Raw genomic sequence first — 21,952 nt, 5'->3', positions numbered from 1 at the left:
CATAGCATGTATTATAAGTACCAGAACCTTCCCCGCGGCTCTAATCTCTCACAAGTCAGAGTTCTTTAGTTATTATTAGAAGCCTACACGCATGAATATAAAGGTCAAATATTCTATAATTAGATTTCAATAAGAAGAATATATACTAGGTATAGTAACATATTAATTATAATTTAATTTAGTTAACTAATAAAAACTATTTCTAGATATTAAACTCTTCAGATATCCTGAATCCGTTGTATAATCCTATTCAAAATCTCATCATCGCCTTCATCAAGGCTGTCTCTTGTTTCTTGTACTACCTCCTCGCAAGTTGAAATATGCACAAGATCATTCAGTCCAGCAAGGTTATTATCCCATCCTTTGGCCACAGTATCCAGGGCAATCTGCATCCTATTTGCCCATATATGCTTCCAGAATTCCAAAGCTCGCTGGTAGTAAAGGTTGTCTATACCAAGGGTACTCGGCTCATTGAAAGCTGAATAATCGATATCAAAACTGTCACTATTGCTTGAAATAGTCGTTTGGCGCCCAGTTAGCACAAAGTCCTGAAACATGACGACCATATCCTCCAGCTGATTGATTGCCTCCGCATCTACATTGAGAATCTCGAACTCCTTCTCATCCGGGTCCAGTTCTGACACTGGGTCCGTTAAGTACATCCAATGGAATCGACTGGGCCAACGATATCCTGGCCTCTCCAAACACGTATGCTTTAGATCCAGCGCAGCAAATGTTGCTTGCCGCACCATTATGACGTGATGGCTCAGGTTCAAGCGTTTGCCATATATTTCCACATAAGAGCCGAAACGCGTGGCATAATCTCGAGGATTGAGGTCTTGAGCCTGCTCATAGGGGTGTGCCAGCCACCTCATTCTCGAGGTGAAGGGAGTACAGCCGTCTGGCGAACACAGGCAAGAGCAGTCGTCGACCAAAACTGATTCGGAAAGATAAATCTCTACCCTGTCTTTTGTGTTGTCTTGGCAAGGACATTCGTAGTCTTGCATACTGAGAATATCCGCAAGAACGAAAATAGAAGGCATCGGACTAGTGAACCTATAGCTCCATTTCCATAGAGGGGCTTGATGATCAAATAGCCATATTGCGTAGTTGAGTGAAATGGAACCTATCAATGGATCGGGTCTGTTAAAAAGGGCTCTGTCTAATGAAGAGTCATGATCTTGATCAGCACAGACCATCTTGAAGCCGGAGTCAACGAAGATATCTGCATCTTCTGGCTTCCTCAGGTCGAAGAATATTGATTTAGAATAGTAAACAACATCCCGACAAGGATGTTGAGGCAGGTCTTCATCCACGAAAGTCGAGAGGGGTCCCAGACCAAGGATCCCTTTTTGGCGAAGTAGCCTATCCATCGCGATGGCGTCAATGTCGGGTACTTCCTCCAGAGGTGTAAATTTGCTGAACTCTGTGATTGAAAGCTTGTTTCGGACCAAATCTCGCAGCTGCCTACGGCGACTTCGCAGCTCTTTTGCCAGAAGTGTTTTGCAGTGGAGAGAAGCTTCAGAGAAGGACCATCCTGGAATATCTCGGTGACCATCTTGAAGGAAATCGCGGTGAGGTATAATGGAACATCCGGCGGCTAAAATGATCCGAAGCGGTAACGTACAAGGACAACATGACTCATCCAAAGCGTTTCCCCTATCACAAATCTCATGACTGACTTGTATTGCAAGGCTAAGAACAGTCGCGCCATAATTGCTGCGTTGAATCAAAATTTCGGGATTCGCTTTCTTGACCAGTGTTTTCAAGATATCCAGCCTGTAGATGGCTATGTGTAACGGCGTCTCTCCGTAGAAGCTTACCTCTTTGAGCATATGAGCATATAGGGAGAGGAGTCGCTCCACTTCTTGTAGATTGTTCCGAATGACTGCTAAGCTTAAAGGACCATATTGAACTGGTACATGCCGTAAGCCTTCAAGATCATAGGAAGGGTAGCAACACAGGGTTCAATAAGATAGTGGAACTTACTACTTGCCACACTCTGGTTATGATCGTAATAATCGAGAAGCGCACGCCTATCAAACTGAGGTGAAAAGTATAGAGTGCTCCTTTCTTCTACGTCGTTCTCAGCATTCAGCTGGCCATAGATGGAGGCGGGAACAAAGGTCCCATCGATTACTGTGTGCAATGCTAAACTTAAAATTATTGAGTTGAAGGTATCAGTGTATTTTTGGGGCACGTACACTCCATATCTGTCGCGAACTGTGACAGATGTACCTGCGGCAACAAGAAAATTGACCAGAGCTTCACACGTCAAACGCACGAATGGGGAATTTGCTCCTTGCAAAGTTGTTAACCAGTGATATGCCTAAAGAAGTTAGTTAAATAGTCTATTATGCTTTGATTTCATATGATCTTACTGTGAAACCTAGCAAGTGAAGGAGGGTAGAACTATCTTGGGTTACGTCGTTAGGACTTGCCCTTTCCGAGCAAAACAACTCATGGAGCTTTCGCTGCGTCGCGTTCAGAATTACTCTCGATCTTGTCTCATTAATATTCTTGAGCTTGATTGCGTCAAGAGGAAGGCCCATAACTAAAAATGCTGGCGCGACATTCTTATCAACCACGGGAAAGTAGGTAAAAGAAGGGCTGATACTGAACCGCCCGGCGCGAGCGCGAATAGAGAATGATACTTCAACCCCTTTTTTCAACAAAGAAGCCAAACCAGTAAAACGAACGGTTCGTGTCTTTTCGTAGCCTGATGACGGGATGAAGAAGACACAGTCTTTCTCGTGAGAGAGATTGGGTAACATCTCTTCTGCGAAATGCACCGGCCCCAGAGCAAACCTTTTGCTCTGACGCACGCGTTGTAAGTGGCAAGAACACGTCGACACCGAATCAGCTCTTTTGTAAAGCGTACGCAGTTCCTGTTCAGTCTCACGGGCCGCAATATAGTTGCCTTGTTCTCCAGAGTGATTGTATGAAGGCTGCTGGTTTGTTCCGAGGTGATCCTGATATCTTGCAAGTCCGGCCATATCGAGAAGTGACTTGATTTGAGCTTGCATTTGGACATGTTGGTAAGAAATCTGGTAAGATATCTGGTCAAACCTCTGGTCGAAATGGGGAACAATAGCATCAACGGAAGTCTGGAGAACGGGGGCGGCCAAATCGATCCGCGAGATAGGTTGGTGTAGCTCTTTGATAGCGGTCGATGTATTGGAGTTGACGATTGTGTTTTTCTGAATCTCGACCATTTGTTCATTCAAAATCTTCCTTGTTAAAGATTCTTCATCTCTGAAGCTCATCAGCTGGAGTAATTGATATAGACTGGGGCGCCTTACAGATGAAGTATTCCTAGAGCTAGACTGAGCGTTGTCGAAAGCTTTTCCAAAGCTCCTTCTAGAGCTTCGATGTCGGACTTTCGTAGCGGATATAAGAGCTTCTTATATCCATCCTTGATCTTGCCTTTTGTACGCGCATGGGGAGTCGTCGCTACGGTGCTGGTAATGGTGGCGAAGGTTTTCTGTTGAAGGTTGTCCAGTTCTTCCAATGCCTTTTGGCATTCTCTGAGACAAGCAGAAGCCTCTGATGCTGAGATAGAAAGCTCTGGGTTTGAGCTGGGGACGATCTAAAGCAGCTCGAAGGGATTGAAACGTGGTTTCGAAGCGTTCAGCCTGACGCACAAGTCGAGCGCGATCGTCATCGTGATCATTAAAGGTTTTAAGATACTTTACGAGACCAGATGTAACTGTTACACCCAGGGGAATAATAGCCAGTGCCAGCTCTGCCATGACTACTAGAGATTAGAAACACAAGAGAAGGAAGGAAAATTCACACGAGAGATTTGTGAAGCGGGTTTCAAGTACAACTGTACAAGTACAGAACGAGGCTACCAATAACATTTCACTACGTGTTTGAGCTACTACAGGGCAGTTTTCAGGATTACAAATAGAGATTTCCAGCAAATCTATAGGTCAACATTGCAGTGCACTAAACGCGATTATGCCCAAGTGTTACCACTCCGCCTTAAGCCACTCCTTGGTGGCATGGCTTATGCATGAGGTTTTGGAATTTAGCCGTGAATTACTTCAGGCTGTGTTGTAACTAAATTACATACATATTATGTTAATCAAGATACTTGTTACAACATAAGTTAAATATAAATTAATTCTTATTAAATATTAAGATTAACTTACCAGTCTGGGTCGCGTCTTCAGAGCCCTCCGTGGGGTTTGCTATGACACACTAGCTGAGTTGCCCGCCATACCAGCGTAACGATGGAACAGCAAACCAAGATACTTATTTGTGCGACGCATGCAAGCAAACCGTTGCGCCTGATATAGCTTGCATTGTGGCTTTCTGGTATGCTAAAGCTTAATCTCCGGTAGGGCAATGACCTTGGTCGAGCTGCTTGCGACAGATTGCTCGAGGTCGTCAAAGACGAATCTGCGACTGCGATCCATCATTTATTTACTGGATTTCTACACGATGTCAGTAGTGACGCTGATACCCGGGCTTGGGTAGTGCGAACTCATATAATATGCTGGCAGTGCTGGCCTTGGAGCACCTCAAAACTTGTCTACATTTTGACATAGGAGTTGACGACAGCGCGGAGGCGAGCAAGAATTTTAACTCCTACTATGAAAAATACTCATATCTTTCATCAGAAAATGCTAGACGGTACAGAGCCTGTACTGAGAGAAGAATGAGCCATCCACGAGTAGAGACTGGGTACTGCTTAAGCTAGAGTTGTTCGCAACGATTAGGTCATGGGAACTTGGACCTTCGTCACTATCCCAGCAATAGGACACGCCATACTTCTCTCTGATCAAGCTTCAAGCCGTTAATTCCTATCGCCGAGCTTCTTGACTTTTCCATGTCGGGCCTAGCAATAGCTGCCCTGCTCATGCGACCAGGCAGCAAATCGGAACTCGCGATTCCAACAAAAGTCCTGAGGTGTCATGCAAGAGGGAAGGCAATGGAAAGGTGATTGGCAAGAAAGGGGTATTGCCATTGAAGAACTAGTAGAGCGTTGATGTGACAGAAGGCCCCTTGGGGAGGTGAGACATCTACTTCCACGATCAACACTTATCACCCTCAAAGAAAAGCTTTCAGCTCAGCCAAATTCTAATTGTCTCAAAGTTCATATCAATGGCGCCGCTCTGAGATAATAACATGATGGAATTTCTGTACATCAACGAACCATGGCTGTCACAAAAATATATGGAGTTTGTAGGCGTTGCATCGACTAACCTGATAAGGTAGTTCAAATATGCGCCACGTCTACAACGGGCGGAGCTGAGGGTGGCATGGGCCGTTCTAGTGCACGAGGCTGCATTATCACATAAACTATCCCTTGCTGATATGTGACATTGCCTAAACGCTGTGATTTGATACGAGAACGAGGTGATCGTTTCCACTTCTGAGTATCGCACTGAGACAATGAACGGCCAGCTTCGGGCCTCTCCGCGGCCCGTGGCTAGCTGGGTGAGCCTAATACGGTGAAACATAGTCTGTTCTGGCATGGGTGTGCTACTCCAGACGTAGGCCAAGGACGAATGTGAGAGTGTTCATAGGTCTGTCGTATTTGAGCCTCTTGAATGCGAGAATCAAGGTCGGGGAAGAGACCTGATGCGGATGTGATATCTAAACCTTCTCAGACAATATTGGATATGGCATCATATTATTGTGATATCAGCTCAGAAGAGATTGCTTTCAGCTGGAGAATGACAGCCACAGAAGGCATCAATCTGATATACACTGGCCTCCATTTGCCTATAAATACCAATCACTATTCTGCTGGAAAGATATCAAATCATCAACAACCAAAAAATTCTACTTATCTATCAACTACATAACTCAAGGCCTCTTAAACAATGGCTTCTCTTGTTCCCATCGACCCCAAGGGCATCGAAGCCCACTACCATGGTCTCGGCCGCAAGCTCGTTCTCAAGGCCAAGGGCACTATCCCTGGATACTTCCTCACCCCGTTCTTTGAGCAGGAAATCTGGACTGGCGGTCTTCGCTTTTCCGTCAAGGCCTACAGCGGTGGCTTTGAGAAGGTCCCTAAGGATAAGGAAGTCAAGTTTGAGTTTGAGCTTCCTATCCTTCTGCCTATACCCCATTTCAACAACAAGTCTGTCCTTGTTGAGACCGCTTTCGGTACCTCCGACATCAAAATCGTCTATCTTGAATGGCCTGAGGATCCTGAGGATAACGCCGTCGCTGTCCAGTCTGTTGAAGGCGACGCTGGTGCCTCTGGCTCGGAGACTAAGGAGGGCAAGAACACTGTCATTCTCCCACCAATTCCCTATGTCCTCACAGACAAGGGTCTTCTTCTTCTTTCGGCCTTGATCCCCAAGGAGCTCAGCTCGGGAGTCAAAATTGATTTCAACCCCGAATATGTGAAGCTCGTCGACACAAAGTTTGAGAATGGTTTCATCAAGTGGGATATTGCGTGGAATAAGATTCCCACGGGCGCATCTGACCCTCAGACGGTTCATGTCATCACCACTATCAACCATGACATCAAGCTTCCTGTCATCCCTCCGTTTCCCAGTGTCACCATTATTATCCAGCCTTATATCGTTAGCCGCATGTGGATGGTGTCCGACAAGAACGAGTAACTCTACTGTGCTCGGGTGCGACAAACATCGATCAGCCAAACCGCTTTTTGAGCTGTGGTTTCGGAGAGAGACGGATGTTCGGGTGGTAAGCTATGGAGGAAAATGGCCTTCGATTATACTGTAGCTGACAACTTTCGTTCTCATGTATCGGATCTTGTATTATCTCTACTACATATAGTTATGGAAAAAATCTTAGCCATGACTCTCATCCTTATATGCAAGTATGTTGATGCATATTCGGGTATTATGCTGTCCCTGTTGAACCGGCTGGCTAGATCACCTGGATGGGGACTCCCTACTGTGTAGTCAGTGTTATTAAACTTCCCACATATTCTCTCAAGCCTTCAAGACCACGTTGAGTACTGTAAGCTACAGACCTCCCATGCGTCATAATGATTTCCGTTGAGAGCCATTCCTGTGACCACTTCCAGTTTGTGGTTATTCCTCCCGTCTGATATTGTCCAAAATATTCTGAATGACAACAGGAGCGACTCCAATGACCGTTCTTCCAATCTTCCCAACCGTACTGACAAAATGATCAAACAGACCATTCTGCATCATTTGATCGAGAGGTATGGCTATGAGACCCTGTAGAGCAGTGTCGCCAATAAGAGCTCTGTGACACAGAATCTCGACGTGAGTCGACATGTCGGTCACGCTCAGTTCAGACTCGCCGATGGCTCGAGTGATGCCGTCGAGGTTGGGAGAACTAGCAGATAAGGCGGTTTCAACGATGCTTCCAAGAAACTCAGACATCTCATTGGCATCGCCTTGATTTGTGTACCGGGTGAAGGCCTCAACAAATCTTTTGGCACCGTCGCCCAGAGAGCTGCTCACGGGAGGGAGCTTTGGGTAGAGTCTAGACATTTCCTCGCCCGCAGCCTGCGCATTGACTGAGATCCGGAGTGCAGACTCAATAATACCAGGTGTGATGAGATTTGCAACCCTGGGAACAACATCCTTCGTCTCGATGAATTGATCCTCCATCTTGTCGAATATTCTGAACTCGTTCGCCTTGTGAGGATCCATCATCAGGACAGTCTGTATAGCAGCCTCTGCAACAATGGCACGGGCAGCACCCTGCCTGTAATTGAAGTGGACGGACCCAATATCGATGGAAAAATCTGAACCAAGCTTGCCCATGACACCGAGTGCGGTACCTGCAACGGCGGCGATAGGACTGCCCATCTGGCCCAAGAAAGGGGACCCAGTTCGTAATACCGAATGATCAATTCTTTGGCCGACGCTGGTAACCTTCTTGAAAATTGCCCAAAAGGCTTTAACATCACTGAGGGGCTCTTCTGTCGCACTGCCCTCCGGGTGGCCCGTGGTCATGATGTATCTGATATCTTCGCTACCAGCAGGAGCACGATCCAAGGCATACATGACAGTAGACATGCCTGCTGAGGTAGGTTCCGAATTTACCTCGAAACACAGTTGCTGTGTTCCTAGTTCCGGTACCATACGAAGAGACGCCGATAGCCTTGCTTTCGCCACTGATGAGAACAGGCGACCCGGATTGACCTAGTACAGTTGATGGGTATTGCAAGTAATTTGGGCCGGAAACAGGTACTTACCACCTGCAAAAGACATGGTGTGCTCCAGCATGTTAAAAGCGGTTTTTGATAGATCGCAATCTGTTGTTTTGGTCATCTCATACATTTGCGCGCCCCGTTCATCGCCCAAGGATTTGTCGCACGGGTACCCAACCACGCTCAAAAGCATCTTATTCAGAAAACCTGTAGTGGGTTGCTGGCTGATACGCACAATGTTGTTGAATTCTTCCACCTTGATGAAAGCGACATCGCTGGCGCGATTGGTGTCACTGATGATCCAGTCTTTCGGAATGACAGCCCTAAGACCTCTGCGAAATTGGACGCTAGGCTGGTCAATAGAGTTCTTGCCATTGTATCCCACAAAAGCACGGACATGAACAGCTTTGCCATAGTTGTATGTATGGTCATAAACGCAATGTGCGGCGGTGATGATGAGATGGGGCATGATTAGCCATCCTGTAGCTTGAGCATGACGCGCGTCACTAGGATCCTGGCCTTCGAATTGAATCTGGAGCTTGACAATAGCTACGCCCAAATTCAGACTCAGCATGACTTTGAGCTGTTGATAGCAAAATGCTTCGGAAACCTACAATGATATTTCCCTCCAGGCTGGATGTGAGCCGGATCAACTAATCTACGTGAATCATCGTCAAACACCGTCTCAATTCCATCTGCTCCAGGCCCAATGGGAAGGACGTCTGTCGCGGGTGTATGAGGCACGTCTCGGAGAGACCAACGAGCGTAAGTTCTTTCAGGGTTAGATGAAGCCATAGTGGCATGAAACGCGACAAAATGCTGCAAAATGCATTAGGGATGATGGGGGAGCATTGTTTCTAGAAATGGTCTGGTGATTCTATATAAATGTCTCATTCGGGGTAGAAGCTACACGCTAAAAACCGATAGTGTCTCTCGAGATCTTTCAGCTGGGCCTCTGAGACAATTAGCCAGGCCTGGAAAAATCGATGGGCTGGCTGATTGGCCAGGTAAGTTCAGCAACTCCTTGACAACGCGCATGCCACCATGACACGTTCCGGCAGAGAAGTCTCTTGCTTTGTGCATATATCGAGCTATTCAATACTAATCATATGATCTGCCCCAAGACCGCCTCGCCGTCAAAGTACGCCCCTCAACTTCATCCGTCTGGCCCCTCTTGGTCGGCCTGGATGGAAGCAAAGTTTCCATAACAACATCATTCCCATCTGGGTCGTTTTCTTTGCGCTGCGTAATCTCGATGAATTGGCCCAACCGCTTTCTCCAACCAGGCAGAGCCCCGTCTTCAATTTGTCAGCTATAAACACAGACTTGGCGGGATAAGATAGGGATTTCAACTTACCCACCATGAGACAAGCGAATTTGAGGATAACAGGAACCCAGACGCAAACTGCTACCAGTTGTCCAAAACCCCATTTCGACAGCGCAACCTTGCTCTCGTTGCCCGATTCCCCGCCGCTGAGTAGATGCATAAATGCCGCAAACTCATGTACTCCAATTGCGCCCATGACGATAGTGAGGGCTTCCATGGAGATCCAGATAGCTTCTGTGAAGAGCATGAAGTACCTCCGGGTATAAAACGACTTCAGACGCAACGGTAAGCTATCCATCAAAGTATGGGCTTTGTGGGATAACCAGTCACCCCGTTCGAAGAGGTGCATCCTAATCATGGCAAGGATCCAATCAAGTATCAGGAATGCCATAATTACATGCATTGGTGCCTGTATCCTAGAATGAAACTTGAAGAAGCTCTCCGCATCTCGATCCAAATGACCTAACTCTTCACCCGTAGTGGAACTAGAACCTCTCTCGGCGGGTTTGTTGAAAGTCTGACAAAACGTCCTGGGCCCACTATGATTCCCACAGCGTTCCAAAGGAGATGAGTCTGTAAAGTGCTCTAATAGCGAAGGCTCATCGACAGTCTGGGGCCTAGCAATGAGCACAACAAGGACCCAGTTGATAAACACAAGAACAAGTGTATACCACCAGCGATTGTGAGTCTTTTGAAGAATAAGCTGCACAAACAGTAGGGGATACATTCCTGCCGACACCATGCCTCTCACAGTGAGGTTGTTTGTCAGCCAGGAGAGGAGTGAACTGATGTTACCAAGTCCCGTTCCGCTAGAACTTGAGAAGGTGATGATAGCGGCTATAGAAATAGTGCCGAGAAACACAGCTTGAGCTTCTTGCAGATCGACAAGTGTTGATGCTACTGCAACACCAAAGGTACTTCTTGAAACCATTTTCTGCCATTGAAAGGCTGTCTCGACGGCTGCAGCAGGTCCTTGAAAAGGGAGAAGTGAAATCAGTGTGAAGTTCCGTATCCAGGTCTTGGTGATCTTGTAGAACAAAGCAAAGAATAGGACTATCGTGAACTGAATCAGATATGCCACGATGATCTGTAGGTGGTCAGTAAAATCTTTCATTCTTGGTGCTGTAGAACTCACACCAGGCCCTGCAATATCGTAGTCAATTCCAGGATCAGCTTTGTCGCAGTACTCGGTACTCATGATTCTGCCCAAGTCCTTGATGTTCTTAGATGTGATCATTTGGCATTGAAAAGTCCACAATTCCGGCGGACAACCGCCGAACTTGGAGTCTGAACAAGACTGTAGCGCACATTTGACGTAGCTCAACAATGCACCAAGTTTCCAGAACTCGTCCAGCGGGCCGGTGTTAAACTTCCTACCCACTTCTTCTAATGTCTGGTTGCTGATGGTATCGGGCCCACGATTGGTAGACATCATAGCAACAGTTGCCAAAGTAAGGCAGTTCCATAGCGTTTCGGGATTTGAAAACATGTGCTCTTCGCTTCCGCACGCTTTATGACAATTGGTAACATTGTCGATGATACATCCGTTCTCGATCAACCTAGCAGGATAGCTAGCATGGGTAATGATGGCAGGTAGGCGATAAAGCCATGCGACCTCCCATGCTCTCCAGTCCTGGGGGATGGTGAATTGTTTGAATGGGCTGTCGGTGAAGTTGAGCCTTGGGAGGTACTGGAAACTCCTTTCTACCATTTCGACGAAAGCGCGGGTCTTCTTTAGGCTTAGTTCCTGATAACGGGGGATATTTGGATGATTAGAGCAGAGGTTGAGATTGTGATTGTGTCTTGCTGCCTGGAGAGCCTTACTTACTGAAACGTCATCTTCATGCACGCCGCCGTCTGCCAAGATATTGATCTGCATGTCAGCATTAGAGTCGGGAAGCATTACGGTAGCCCAATTAATCAGAACGTATTTGTGAATAACATAACTGTGGCTAAGATACAGGCGTGTTGGACTATGCGGTGTTACCTAAAATATCATGAATATCTATCGGAGTTGAGGGTCTTGTGTTGTTTGGCTCGGAAGCGATGAAGGTATGTTAGAACTTGGTGCAACACCGAGATCCCTGCTAAGCTGGAAATTCCCCGCGAATGACAGATTAATTGGAGGAACCAGCTTGAGATAGACTCAACCTCGGGTATACTACTGGTTCACATACCTCCATCTCGCTCGTCGATGGAAATTGATATCCCCAGAGTAAAACGCCATAATCATGCCATAGATTCCACCAATGGGCCACTTATTCAACAAAGTTCCGAGTCCCCAACCCTTTTCATCCCTCTCATCCGCATCAAGGCCACTCTTTTTCACCTTGTCGTAGACGGTTGGCAACATTGTGGCAAAATAGCGTTTTCTAAGCTCCTGGTACCAGCAGCGATCGTTTAATTCCCGGAATTGCTCTTCGGTGTAGTAAGTATGTGCGTAGAGCCATTTTCGACCACCCAACTCCATCAACTTCTTCTCTAGAGCCTCGTATTTTGTTTTGAACTCCTCTGGGTCTAAAGGCGCCCAACCCTAAACACCAATGTTGAGCATCGGCTGCGACATGTTATCTCTAGTGCCAGTATCTGAAGAGCCTTTCGTAACAGGGTGAAAAGTAGGTGTTCGACAGCCTTTCAGAGGACAAAGCCAAAGTGGCCATATTTCGTCAACATAGTCGACGTCCACATTCTTACAACACTTCTTCGTTGTAGAGATAGCGGCTGACACGCTGCCAACTCTGTGGTACGTTGTCTTGACAAATTGCTTCACCTCTACCAGTCGGACCTGCATCAATGTCGTCAAGCCTAAAGTCCCAGCAGCGCCCGCAGCACCATGAAACAGATCATCATGTTCTTCGCGCGATGCCCGAATTTTGTCTCCGTTTCCAAGTATCATTTCCACAAAGTTGACAGTTTCGTTGAAGAAACCATGTCGAAATGAGCTGCTTTCCCCAGAAGTCCCCGCAAAGCCCCCTCCTGTTGTGATCCCGGGGAATTCCATAACGACTGGAGGTATTAGGCCGAATGGCATCGTGGCTTCGACGAGTCGGTCCATCGGTACATTGGGCTCCACAAGACAGGTTCTTTGCGCGGAGTCCACGGAGATAAATTGGGATAGCATGCTGATTTCGATAATATTCGTGTCAGTGGCATGGCGAGGACGAGTACTGCTTGAAGAACCATGAAAAACGCTATATGGCTGGCGGAGCTTGTAGAAGTCGCGTATTTTGTCCGCAATATCTTGGAGAATTTGGTTATGCCGCTCCATGGCTTAACACGGCTTGCATGAGCTATGACAGGGGACAGCTTCGAACATTGGACAGATACGACTAATATGTACCCTCAAGGCACTGTCTATCTCCCTATTCGAGCACTTGCACCAAGGCTAACTTGGTAGACCCCATACATGGTAGAATTCGAGTAAAGGAAAAGGATGGTATAACTTTGACCAACATCATGATGATCAGACTGAGACAGCAGACGGGAAGAAAAAGGCGGTGATGATGCCTACATGCGACCTCTCCCGCCAATCTATGTGTCAACAGACAGCCTGATCCCTTGATGCAATTTACGAGCGATGTGGTAACACGCTCGTTACACAAGCAGAGAAAAACTCCTCATTGACGAGTCTAATATGTATAAACTGCACAACAAGTTAAATCTATCGAGTCTAGACCTGGGCTGAGCTTTCACTCCGGGCACAAGTAACACCATCTACCCACGCTGTTTCACAACCTTACACCAGACGTAGCACAAATCTCCCTCGACCAAGGTCCTGAAACTCCAAAATCTCACCAAACGCCAGGAATAAATCGCCAAGGTACACGTCTACAATACTCGGTCCACGCAGCACCATACTTAACCGAGCAGCTCTTCTCATCACGTATACATCGATGCACAAGCAACACCGTCATCCACACCGCGTACGTCCACACCACAGCCCTTGTACTACCCACCAACGCACAAGTGCTGAAGCTAAGAATCAGATCGCCCAGGTAATTCGCGTGCCGAGACCATCCCCACCAACCACTGCAGAGGAGTAGACTCCTGTGCTGCCGACCATCGGAGGTTCTGAAGGATGCGACTATGCATTCTGCCGGCTTACCCCAGATAGTGCATTTTCCGCCTGTTCGTCGCACGATTTCTTTTTGGTGGTTGACGGAGCGGAAGATGATGTAACCTGCTACTCCGAGGGTGAAGAAGAATGCTAGGTAAGGTGTTGGAGCTGATGACGGGTAGCGGCCGAGATATTGGCCTTGGATCGTGTATGTTGTTGGTAAGAAGCAGAAGCAGCCCCAGCTGAGATAGAAGCCATAATGGTCGAATTTGACATCGATTGTGCGCAAATACCAGGATTCATTAATGAAGAAATCTACCACGTAGAGAGTCTGCAATGCGGTGACAAGGATAAGCGATGGCTCAACATATCCCTGGTTCTGGTACTGATACGCCATATTCGAAAAGTCGCTGCCCCATGTAAGTTCGCGTTCTCGTATCAAAGTGATCAGACTTACATCAGGGTCCACACCATCATTCCAGCCCTGCCATTACTGAAAAGCTTGAGGTCAAAATTCTCACCCAACCGCGGATTCAACTCAATGCCCATGAAGAAGTCGTATAGGAAGGACCCTGTTCATATCAAATTAGCGTTTAATTACACTCAAAACTCAAAAACTGGTGGTCTCACCGCTGAACTTCCTATCTTCTGGGTGCGTCGGCATTACGTACGCTTTGACGAGCGCAAGTGCCGAGATAACGAATCCAGCTAGGTTCATAGCTCCAATCAAGCTACTCCAATTGCGGGGAATGAAGCCAGGGTCCAGAATCCCCAACCAGCTGAGAACTCCGTAAAGGAGATGCGTGACGATCCAGGCTGAGAGGCCGTTGATTTTGTAGTTGAGGAGATAGCCAGCTGGTGTTAATTGGCCTTGGTGTTGTTCTCCGGGTAGTAGGCAGTACAGAAGGGCTTGGATTCCGACCCAGCAGATTACTGCGGCGATGCCTTTGGTGGTGAGGTGAGGACCGTACTGGGCACAAATGGTCCAGAAACCGTGTTTTTTCACAGCGTCTGCGAAGAGGGATAGTGACCCCTCGTATTCGGCCAATGTGATGAATATGGATATCGAAGCCATCGGTGCGAGAAACAAAGGCGATGCACCAACAAGAGATCGCAGCCACGACCTCCCAAATGCTGCACGACCCCAAACATCAGCACCAGCCAACATCTGAACCTCCGTCGTCAGCGCCTTCGCTTCAATAGGCTTCTTCTTTCTCTGCGTCGTAATGGTAGTCGTCGAGCCAGCCCGCGGCAAGCCCTCTGCAATTCTTGCCATGGTTGGTATCGTATACAGAGAAGTAAGTGTGAGATGTCGTGAGAAAGGTGAAGGAGGAGAAGGAGGAATGTGTAGTACAAAGGGATGAGATAATAATCACGGCAGTTTTAGTGGCTGGCACATCGTCATCGATCAGCGGGTGGATCTACAGCCCGGCCATGGCTAGAGTATTCGTGGCTTGGCTTAAAGTTATGTTGGTTTGAGTTATGCAAGCGGACGCGTGTGCGCGGGCGCGTTGTGAGCTTAATTGTTTGGTGCCAAGATAAGGTCGCTTGAGACATGTTGGTGGCTGGCTTATGCGCTAGGTATTTTCTTCTGAATTATAGTGTAATGCAGCATAAATAATGAGAACTGGCGGTGAATATGAGACATTTCGGGCCTCGAATAGATTCAATGATCCATCGAGATTGAAGTATTGTTGGACGGCATCATTGTGATGCTGATGTGACACCAATCATTTTAGACCGACTCACGCACGTTCTTGTTTGTGCCATGAGGCTCAATTTTCGTGTTGCATACGGTAATTTCCTGCTAAACTGTAAATCCTGATTAGCATGGCTGAGCCACTGACCGCCTCCGTAACCGTCCGCGGTGCCCGATATGCCGAGGTCCCTGCCTTGTCCATGTCGTTGCGTATCACTAGCGCCAGAGCCAAATGGCTTCAGTTCAGCTCACAGCGACAAATTCACCCAGAATTGACCCTGTCAGTACTCCGTATACAGGATTCATTCCCAAAAATTTCCATATCATTTTGATAGTTGGAATTAAATCTTTTTTCCGACCCACGTTGCTTGCACTGGGCCTCCCATATGCTAAGTTCTCTGTGCTGATATAAGCTCTCAGCCACGGATCTCAACTGCAAACAACACATCTGGCCTCCCATATGATCAAGAATATCAACGGCATGGAACCTCATTATTAGACTATCTTGATAGTATATCCGTCTTTCTCATCCTTCCCCAAATAAAACCTCTTGTCTATGCCTGAATCACTCCATATTCCGTCTCTCAACTTCGATACCGCCGTGAACGATGTCTTCTGGTCCGCCCAATCCCTCTTCATTTTCTCAACAGCAATCTCAAACATGCCAATTCTCCTAAAAGTCCCTCTTTCTTGATCAGTGATTAATAATAAGCCGCACTCAGATGGTAACCTCTTCTGCCAAGGATGTCTAATATCAGCTTCCGCAATCTTGAGCGCGAATATTCGACTATTCTTTGGCACCTCCCTATCTAACCAGATAGCACATGGATAATCGGCCTTCAAGCCTTTCCCCATGAATACAAGTCTAGGCGTCAGGTCAAGTGGTTTCAAGAACTTGATGCGATTTCTTATCGTGTTGTGGCTTTTCCACCAGTTTGAATGCAAGGGTCCTAGTGCACTGCGTGAAGCAGATCTAAAGCGCACTTCGGTGAGAGGGCCCTGAAGAACAAGTGCCGGAGGGCGTGATATCTCGAGACTCTCTGGCTCATTGTCGGGGGCGATGATATCGATGACTTTCGTGACGACCTTGGGTTCAGTCTGCGCTCGGAACAAGAAGTTGAAGTCAACCGGCGTATAAACAGATGCCCAAGACCAACTCGGCGCGACGCGGGTACTCGGCGGTTCCTCTTCCGTTTCGGTGCGCCATAGTAGAGAGAGTGGAAGACTTTCCTGTTTCCAGAGTCCCTTGAGATACTGCTCTCTCGGTACAATACTCGTCAACTGCTCAGCTACACCATCAATAGCAATGAGCTTATCAGTCTCTTTCGACAGTTTGCCGACGCTGTACTGAGCTACCACTGAAGCCCATACGTAGAGAAACATCTCTTCATCCGTAACTGTCTTCTCTGCGTTGAGTTCTCGCGTGAGAAGTTCTGTGTATACATGCTTGAACCTGTAATCCTCTACTGACTGCACACCAGAGGGAAGCCTATCAGCAACATCAAATCTCTTGTATCGGTACTGCAGATCCCAAGGTCCTGCCTCAGGATAAAGCTCCGAAGCGTAGAGCTCGCCACATTCCCAATAAAGCATATCGTGAGCAAAGTAAACGGTTCCTCGTGATAGAAGGCGTTCTTGGAATACCCATGCCCGCTTCAACAGTGGTGAGTTTGCAACTGCTTTCTCCCAGGGGTCTGTTGGTACCAGATAAAATTCCCCTTCAAGCTCGTGTGATGGCCATTTGAGATTGACCTTCGCACCATTGATGCTTGCAGGGTTGCGTTCGCGAAAGAGTCCCCCATGTGCGTCCGATGATGCTGCTGCAGCAAGTGTTATTGCTGAGCATGAGTAAACTTTCGCCATCGTCACCGAGTGCAAACTCCAGTCTTCTGCATCAAGCTGGATAATGCAAAGGGCGTCTATCCAGATATACTCCAGACCAAGATGATTTGTGACAGTTATTGCATCACGGAATGTTGCAGGGAGGTCTTTGACAGGCATTCCAGTAGTCGCCATGCTCTCAATGTTAGATCTGAGTAGTTTGGTGAAAGGCTGTCTTCCCCAACAGTAGCTTAACGTAGCATACTCTATTTTTGGTGGAAGGTCATTGCTTCTGTTTGTTTCTACCACTTTGATAATCTCAGGCACGCCATCTGCATTTCGGATGATCTTGACCAGTCGAGCTGGAAGCCATTCCCTGTTCTCACCAGTGCGGGCATGTAGTTTGTTGCATGATTTATGATTATCCGAACAGTTATTGATCCATTTAGATAAGCACTCGAAACTAGCTTCGCTGGATGTACTTTTTGACGTCTTGTCAATTGGTCTGTGACATTTCACACGAGGATCTATACCAAATTAGTTTAACGATATGAGCAACGGCCAAATAACGCACCATCAGTCCCAAAGAGCCGTATATCAAGCCCATCAATATAGCGAAGATTATGCCTCCTGAGACCGAGATCCGCCGAAAGGTGGCCTTCATATGTATACATATGATACTGCCACAGAGCTAACATCGGCTCGCCCTTTGCCTTCCGGGTCTCTTTGCTTTCATCCGCGAAGGATCCGTTCCCATCCTCGCCAAGGGCTTGGTCCGCCGCTGCGAACGCGACAACAAAAGAGCAAAAGTTGCAATCTTGCACAGACTCGGTTATGTCTTGAGATGAGTCTGCATTCTTCTGGAAGGCTTTCCACGGCGCCTCGTGAAAGGGAGAATAGCTGATGGTGGAGTCTCGGTACAGACGTGTTGGCTCGGAGAGAAATGCATCTCGACATGCTGCACAGAGTTTTGAGGACATCGCGCGCCGTGGTAAGGACGGAGGCTTCGACGCGTTATATTTATCGCGGCGTCAGATGAGGCGAGGGGATGAGACGTCTTAGTGTGAGGTCTTATAGCAGGGGTCGGCTTGCTAGTGATACACTAACCACGAATGTCAGACTGCTGTGGCACGTGGTGATGAGATACTTCATTCTTTACTGCGACGCTGAAGATGTTGGAATAAAAGACGTCGACCCGTTCTTTACGAGTTGGGTGGCCTCAATTGAGGCTGCGGTTCACCAAGTGAGACGCAGGGACTCAGGTTCGACGCTACCGAATTTATATTAATACTATGTCCTATTCAGTCTGTCCTGCGATGTCTTTGGCGACGACATAGGTGAATCCGCCGGCATCTCAATCGGTTCCTCATTAATCTGACGAGCTGCTCTCATCTTCTCCACCACCGTCTGCTCCTTTCCAGTTGGAGCCTCATGGACTAAAACCCCGGGTGCCTCGTATATCGCGTTATCCAGAGCTTGGTGCGGAGATATCCCGCTTCCATCAACTTCAGAAATGCCAGTCGATTTTGCATCCAACTCTGGCTTTTCAAACCCGTCTGTTGGGGCAATGCTTGCTGTTTGTCGCTTCTTGCGTCGGTAGAGGAAGAAGCCGGCGAGAAGAAGAATTAGTGCCAAGACGCCGATGCCTGCGCCAATGCCGGCTTTTGCACCGGTTGCAAGTCCTGTCGAGGCTGATGTTTCTTGTGAAGATTCTGGTGTTGAGGTGCTAGCATTTGAATCTGCTGTTGATGTTCCGTTATCCGCGTTGATGAAGAATAAATTACTTTGCAACATGCTTATATCGCTGCGATTCGTCACGTCGTACACCGTCATTGTGAATTTCGAGTCGCCAACGCCCAAATCCATAGGTATTGTCCAAGTGTAGTTCATGTATGTGTCTGTGCAGTTGGGGTTCCATAGTTTCCAGTCAGAGGAAGGATAGTCAAAGGTCTTGTTGTCTATACTCAGTCAGCATTGTTTTTGTTACGAGATCCAATACCAGACTTACCAAATATCACTATGGGTTTTAGATCGTCTGGGCCTGGGCCATATGTTCCTGTCCACCACCTCAACTCCATTTTGACTTTGGTGCTCCCTTCGCCCCATGTTCCGTTGATGTCGCGCCCGGCTCCCCAGCCTACCATCTGTGTTTGTCCACGCACCCAAGTTTTGCCTTCACCAGGCCAGAGAAATTGATCCTCAATGGTCGCGAATTCGCACCAACCATCTTCTGTTTCGTCATCGTCTCGTCGTTGTAGCATATTCGACGCGAAGTTTTGTGAGAAAGGCATTTTGATCGTCGACAATGTGAACAAGTTGCTTTGCAATGGAACCTGAAGAATGGAAATTCGACATCTTTAATGCATTGACAGGTGGAGAGCATCTTGGGTCGAGGTTACCATAACAGCTTAATCGAAATAAGGACCTGTCTCGTCTTGAATCCTTCAGCAGCCTGGCGAATCGGGCATTGCGCAGACCTCTCCCTAAAGGTCTTGGCTGCGATCCTTCAGTGTTACCCTTGAAGCATCGCCTGTTCTTGAACGGAGTTTTGGGTCCTTTTGCTGCGCATTGACCATGGGCCCATAAGGCTTAGACACTTCCAGGTTTTCATTCTTGTTATTTCCAATTCTTATCATGTAGTTGTATTTCGCCAGGAAACGCGACCGACGGACTATGTCGGGGTTCAAGATCCTTTACCTCCTAGCTTCAAGCAGACATTGTAACATACAGGCAGATTATGAATGCTGTTTTTCCATGCTCAGGCAATGACGGGTCTGGTCTGATTCATCCTTCCCCCACGGTCGGACCCATACAAGGATTCAAAGGGGAGAAACAGTGGACCGTCCACCTCGACTGAATAGGTGTTTATTTTGAGCCAACATGCCCTCTCTTTCAAATCACTGTTTCTCATTCCAACACACGGTTCAAGTTCGCAGTGAGGCCCGTCCCTCAATAGCGGTAGTCATGCCATTCAGCTCTTGTTCACCGCTATCGGACGGATCATCCCATCCTTCGCGCTGATCCTTCGGCACCCTGACAAACAAGATATCCAAAGCCAAGCCAAGCAGTGCCAGGCCAGCCGCAAAATACAGAGCTGCCCTGTATCCTCTAACCTCATCGTTGTTGTTTGTTCCAATCTCCGTCTCAATCGTCCCAGCAAAGCCTTGACCTAAACTGTTTCCGTAAAGGTTCAGAGTTCCAATCAGACTACTCGCTACGCCCTGTTGACGACGATTGACACTGTTGCTGGCGATCACTTGTGCGGCGACGTATACCAAGTCGGGGCAGAAACCGTAGAGAACCATGGCTGGGAAGACCTGCGCCCAGTACGTTTGTTGTACTGGCATTGTCGCGAGGAGGATATTGCCAACCAGAGTAACAGTCACACCGATCGCCATGATCCATTGCGCTGCAACGCGGGGGATTAGCCATGCTGCGATAAATACAGCGAGCACAGAGCTGAGCCCGAATGGCACCCAATGAATGCCAATTCGGGTGACAGATACTCCGCGCAGGAGGTACTGCCAGCTTGTTGAATACCAAAGCCCGATTCCGAATGCCATGTAGCTCTATTTAGTGCGTTAGTGTATCAACCGCTAAGAGAGCTCCGACAGTGGCAAGACGTACCAAGAGCACAACAAAGACCAGAGCTGTGAAGGTCGGCGCTTGAAAGACTGACAATGGCATGATGGGGTCCTTGGCATAACGCTTCTCCCAGAGCAGGAAGGCAAGGAACATGACCACGGAAAGAACCAGCAGGGCTATCTCGTAGGGCGCGTTCCATCCAGCTGATGGTGCTTGGCTACGATGGTCAGTCACAGATGAGACTGTGAAGGGCAACTCGAACTCACTTGCATACTACGTTAAAGAGTAGTAAACTTCCCAGTCCCAAGATGATTCCAGGAATATCGATATGCCCACCCTTGTCAACTGGGGTTTCCTTCGGCATGAGGTACGCCAACCAAGCCAGGTTGAAAGCCGCGATACCAGCACTAATGGACAAGTTAATCATGGCTCAAGAAGCAACAATACACATACTTACATGAGAACAAAAAGCCACATCCAATTCACATTATCAATAAACACACCCGCGAATAATGCGCCAATCATTCCTCCGAGAGGCGGCGACGCTGCGAAGAAACCCAAAACGACGTTTCGCGATCGGCCTGGTGGAACCATGGTGGTAATAATTGAGACGGCATTGGGCATAAAGACACCGCCACCAACACCTGTCAAAGAGCGCATGGCGATGAAAGAGTCATATGTCTTGGTGAAGGCATTGATGAGAGAGAAGAGGGTGAAGATTGCACAGCCGAGAAGGGTGAGTTGGGAGTGGCCGTAGATGGCGCCCAGTCGGCCAGTCACCAGGACGAATGCACCTTGAGTGAGTCTATAGATATCAGAAGCGTATACAAGAGAGAATGAGAGGGAATATACCTACGGATACGAAGCGACCATCCAGTTCGCCTTGCCGGGACCTGATTCACGCCCCAGATCTTTACTCAGAGCTAGACCGCCAGCGATGGTGACACAATTGGACATGAACTTGAGGAAAGATCAGTACATGATTCACCAAAACTTTAAAACTTATACAAATGGGTCAGTTACCTGGATCGTATTTGCACAAACCAGTAGCGAGATGATCAGTCGACGTGATGCTGGACTTGTCGTGAATGCAGGGTCAGCTTCAAAGACTCGCCCCGCCCGACGAGTCTCTGGGGGATCTTCATTCTGGCTCCTGCTTGCCAGGGAAATTGTCTCAAAGGGCGCTTGGAGAGTGGTATGAGTTGTGGCCATGTTGAATGCTTCCCAGAAATATAATGATCTGTCCTGGATGAAGGCAGAGAAGTTTGCATCGTGGGGTTTTGTAGTGGTAGATGGCTCAGTCATCGGCCGCTTAAATTATTCGGGAAAATAAGTCAGCAAACC

The 21,952-nt window shown here is 47.7% G+C and overlaps 6 protein-coding genes across 6 annotated transcripts; 1 reads left to right on the top strand and 5 right to left on the bottom strand.

Annotated features, from left to right (window-relative positions):
• Nucleotides 1–218: 218 nt before the first annotated feature.
• FOBCDRAFT_244566 (uncharacterized protein) lies at nucleotides 219–4,226 on the bottom strand (the record flags this gene model as incomplete). The annotated part of the gene is made up of 10 exons (XM_059610613.1): nucleotides 219–504; nucleotides 556–1,484; nucleotides 1,824–1,915; nucleotides 1,990–2,156; nucleotides 2,205–2,329; nucleotides 2,382–2,563; nucleotides 2,882–3,234; nucleotides 3,303–3,578; nucleotides 3,616–3,745; nucleotides 4,220–4,226. 10 exons carry the CDS (start codon nucleotides 4,224–4,226, stop codon nucleotides 219–221), a joined length of 2,547 nt encoding a protein of 848 aa, XP_059466041.1.
• A 1,611-nt stretch (nucleotides 4,227–5,837) lies between these two features.
• FOBCDRAFT_323858 (uncharacterized protein) lies at nucleotides 5,838–6,587 on the top strand (the record flags this gene model as incomplete). Its single annotated transcript, XM_031191768.2, has 1 exon — nucleotides 5,838–6,587. One exon carries the CDS (start codon nucleotides 5,838–5,840, stop codon nucleotides 6,585–6,587), a length of 750 nt encoding a protein of 249 aa, XP_031032999.2.
• Nucleotides 6,588–7,025: 438 nt separating this feature from the next.
• Nucleotides 7,026–14,779, bottom strand: FOBCDRAFT_191289 (ergosterol biosynthesis ERG4/ERG24 family-domain-containing protein; the record flags this gene model as incomplete). Its single annotated transcript, XM_059608705.1, has 11 exons — nucleotides 7,026–8,035; nucleotides 8,165–8,668; nucleotides 8,734–8,938; nucleotides 9,275–9,417; nucleotides 9,477–10,533; nucleotides 10,582–11,193; nucleotides 11,275–11,419; nucleotides 11,624–11,979; nucleotides 13,403–13,913; nucleotides 13,961–14,075; nucleotides 14,134–14,779. 11 exons carry the CDS (start codon nucleotides 14,777–14,779, stop codon nucleotides 7,026–7,028), a joined length of 5,304 nt encoding a protein of 1,767 aa, XP_059467979.1.
• Nucleotides 14,780–15,697: 918 nt separating this feature from the next.
• FOBCDRAFT_244563 (heterokaryon incompatibility protein-domain-containing protein) lies at nucleotides 15,698–17,218 on the bottom strand (the record flags this gene model as incomplete). The annotated part of the gene is made up of 1 exon (XM_059610612.1): nucleotides 15,698–17,218. One exon carries the CDS (start codon nucleotides 17,216–17,218, stop codon nucleotides 15,698–15,700), a length of 1,521 nt encoding a protein of 506 aa, XP_059467978.1.
• A 1,095-nt stretch (nucleotides 17,219–18,313) lies between these two features.
• Nucleotides 18,314–19,314, bottom strand: FOBCDRAFT_280602 (uncharacterized protein; the record flags this gene model as incomplete). The annotated part of the gene is made up of 2 exons (XM_031191762.3): nucleotides 18,314–18,981; nucleotides 19,032–19,314. 2 exons carry the CDS (start codon nucleotides 19,312–19,314, stop codon nucleotides 18,314–18,316), a joined length of 951 nt encoding a protein of 316 aa, XP_031032993.3.
• Nucleotides 19,315–19,947: 633 nt separating this feature from the next.
• FOBCDRAFT_285690 (major facilitator superfamily domain-containing protein) lies at nucleotides 19,948–21,820 on the bottom strand (the record flags this gene model as incomplete). The annotated part of the gene is made up of 6 exons (XM_031191761.3): nucleotides 19,948–20,592; nucleotides 20,651–20,825; nucleotides 20,875–21,015; nucleotides 21,066–21,413; nucleotides 21,465–21,568; nucleotides 21,632–21,820. The coding sequence occupies 6 exons, from the start codon at nucleotides 21,818–21,820 to the stop codon at nucleotides 19,948–19,950; spliced, it is 1,602 nt and encodes a 533-aa protein (XP_031032992.3).
• Nucleotides 21,821–21,952: the final 132 nt, after the last annotated feature.

Source organism: Fusarium oxysporum, chromosome X, assembly GCF_013085055.1.
Source record: "Fusarium oxysporum Fo47 chromosome X, complete sequence".
NCBI classification, from domain to species: Eukaryota; Fungi; Ascomycota; class Sordariomycetes; order Hypocreales; family Nectriaceae; genus Fusarium; species Fusarium oxysporum.
Note: the sequence above shows the minus strand (reverse complement) of the source record. Positions and strands in the feature narration are given on the sequence as shown.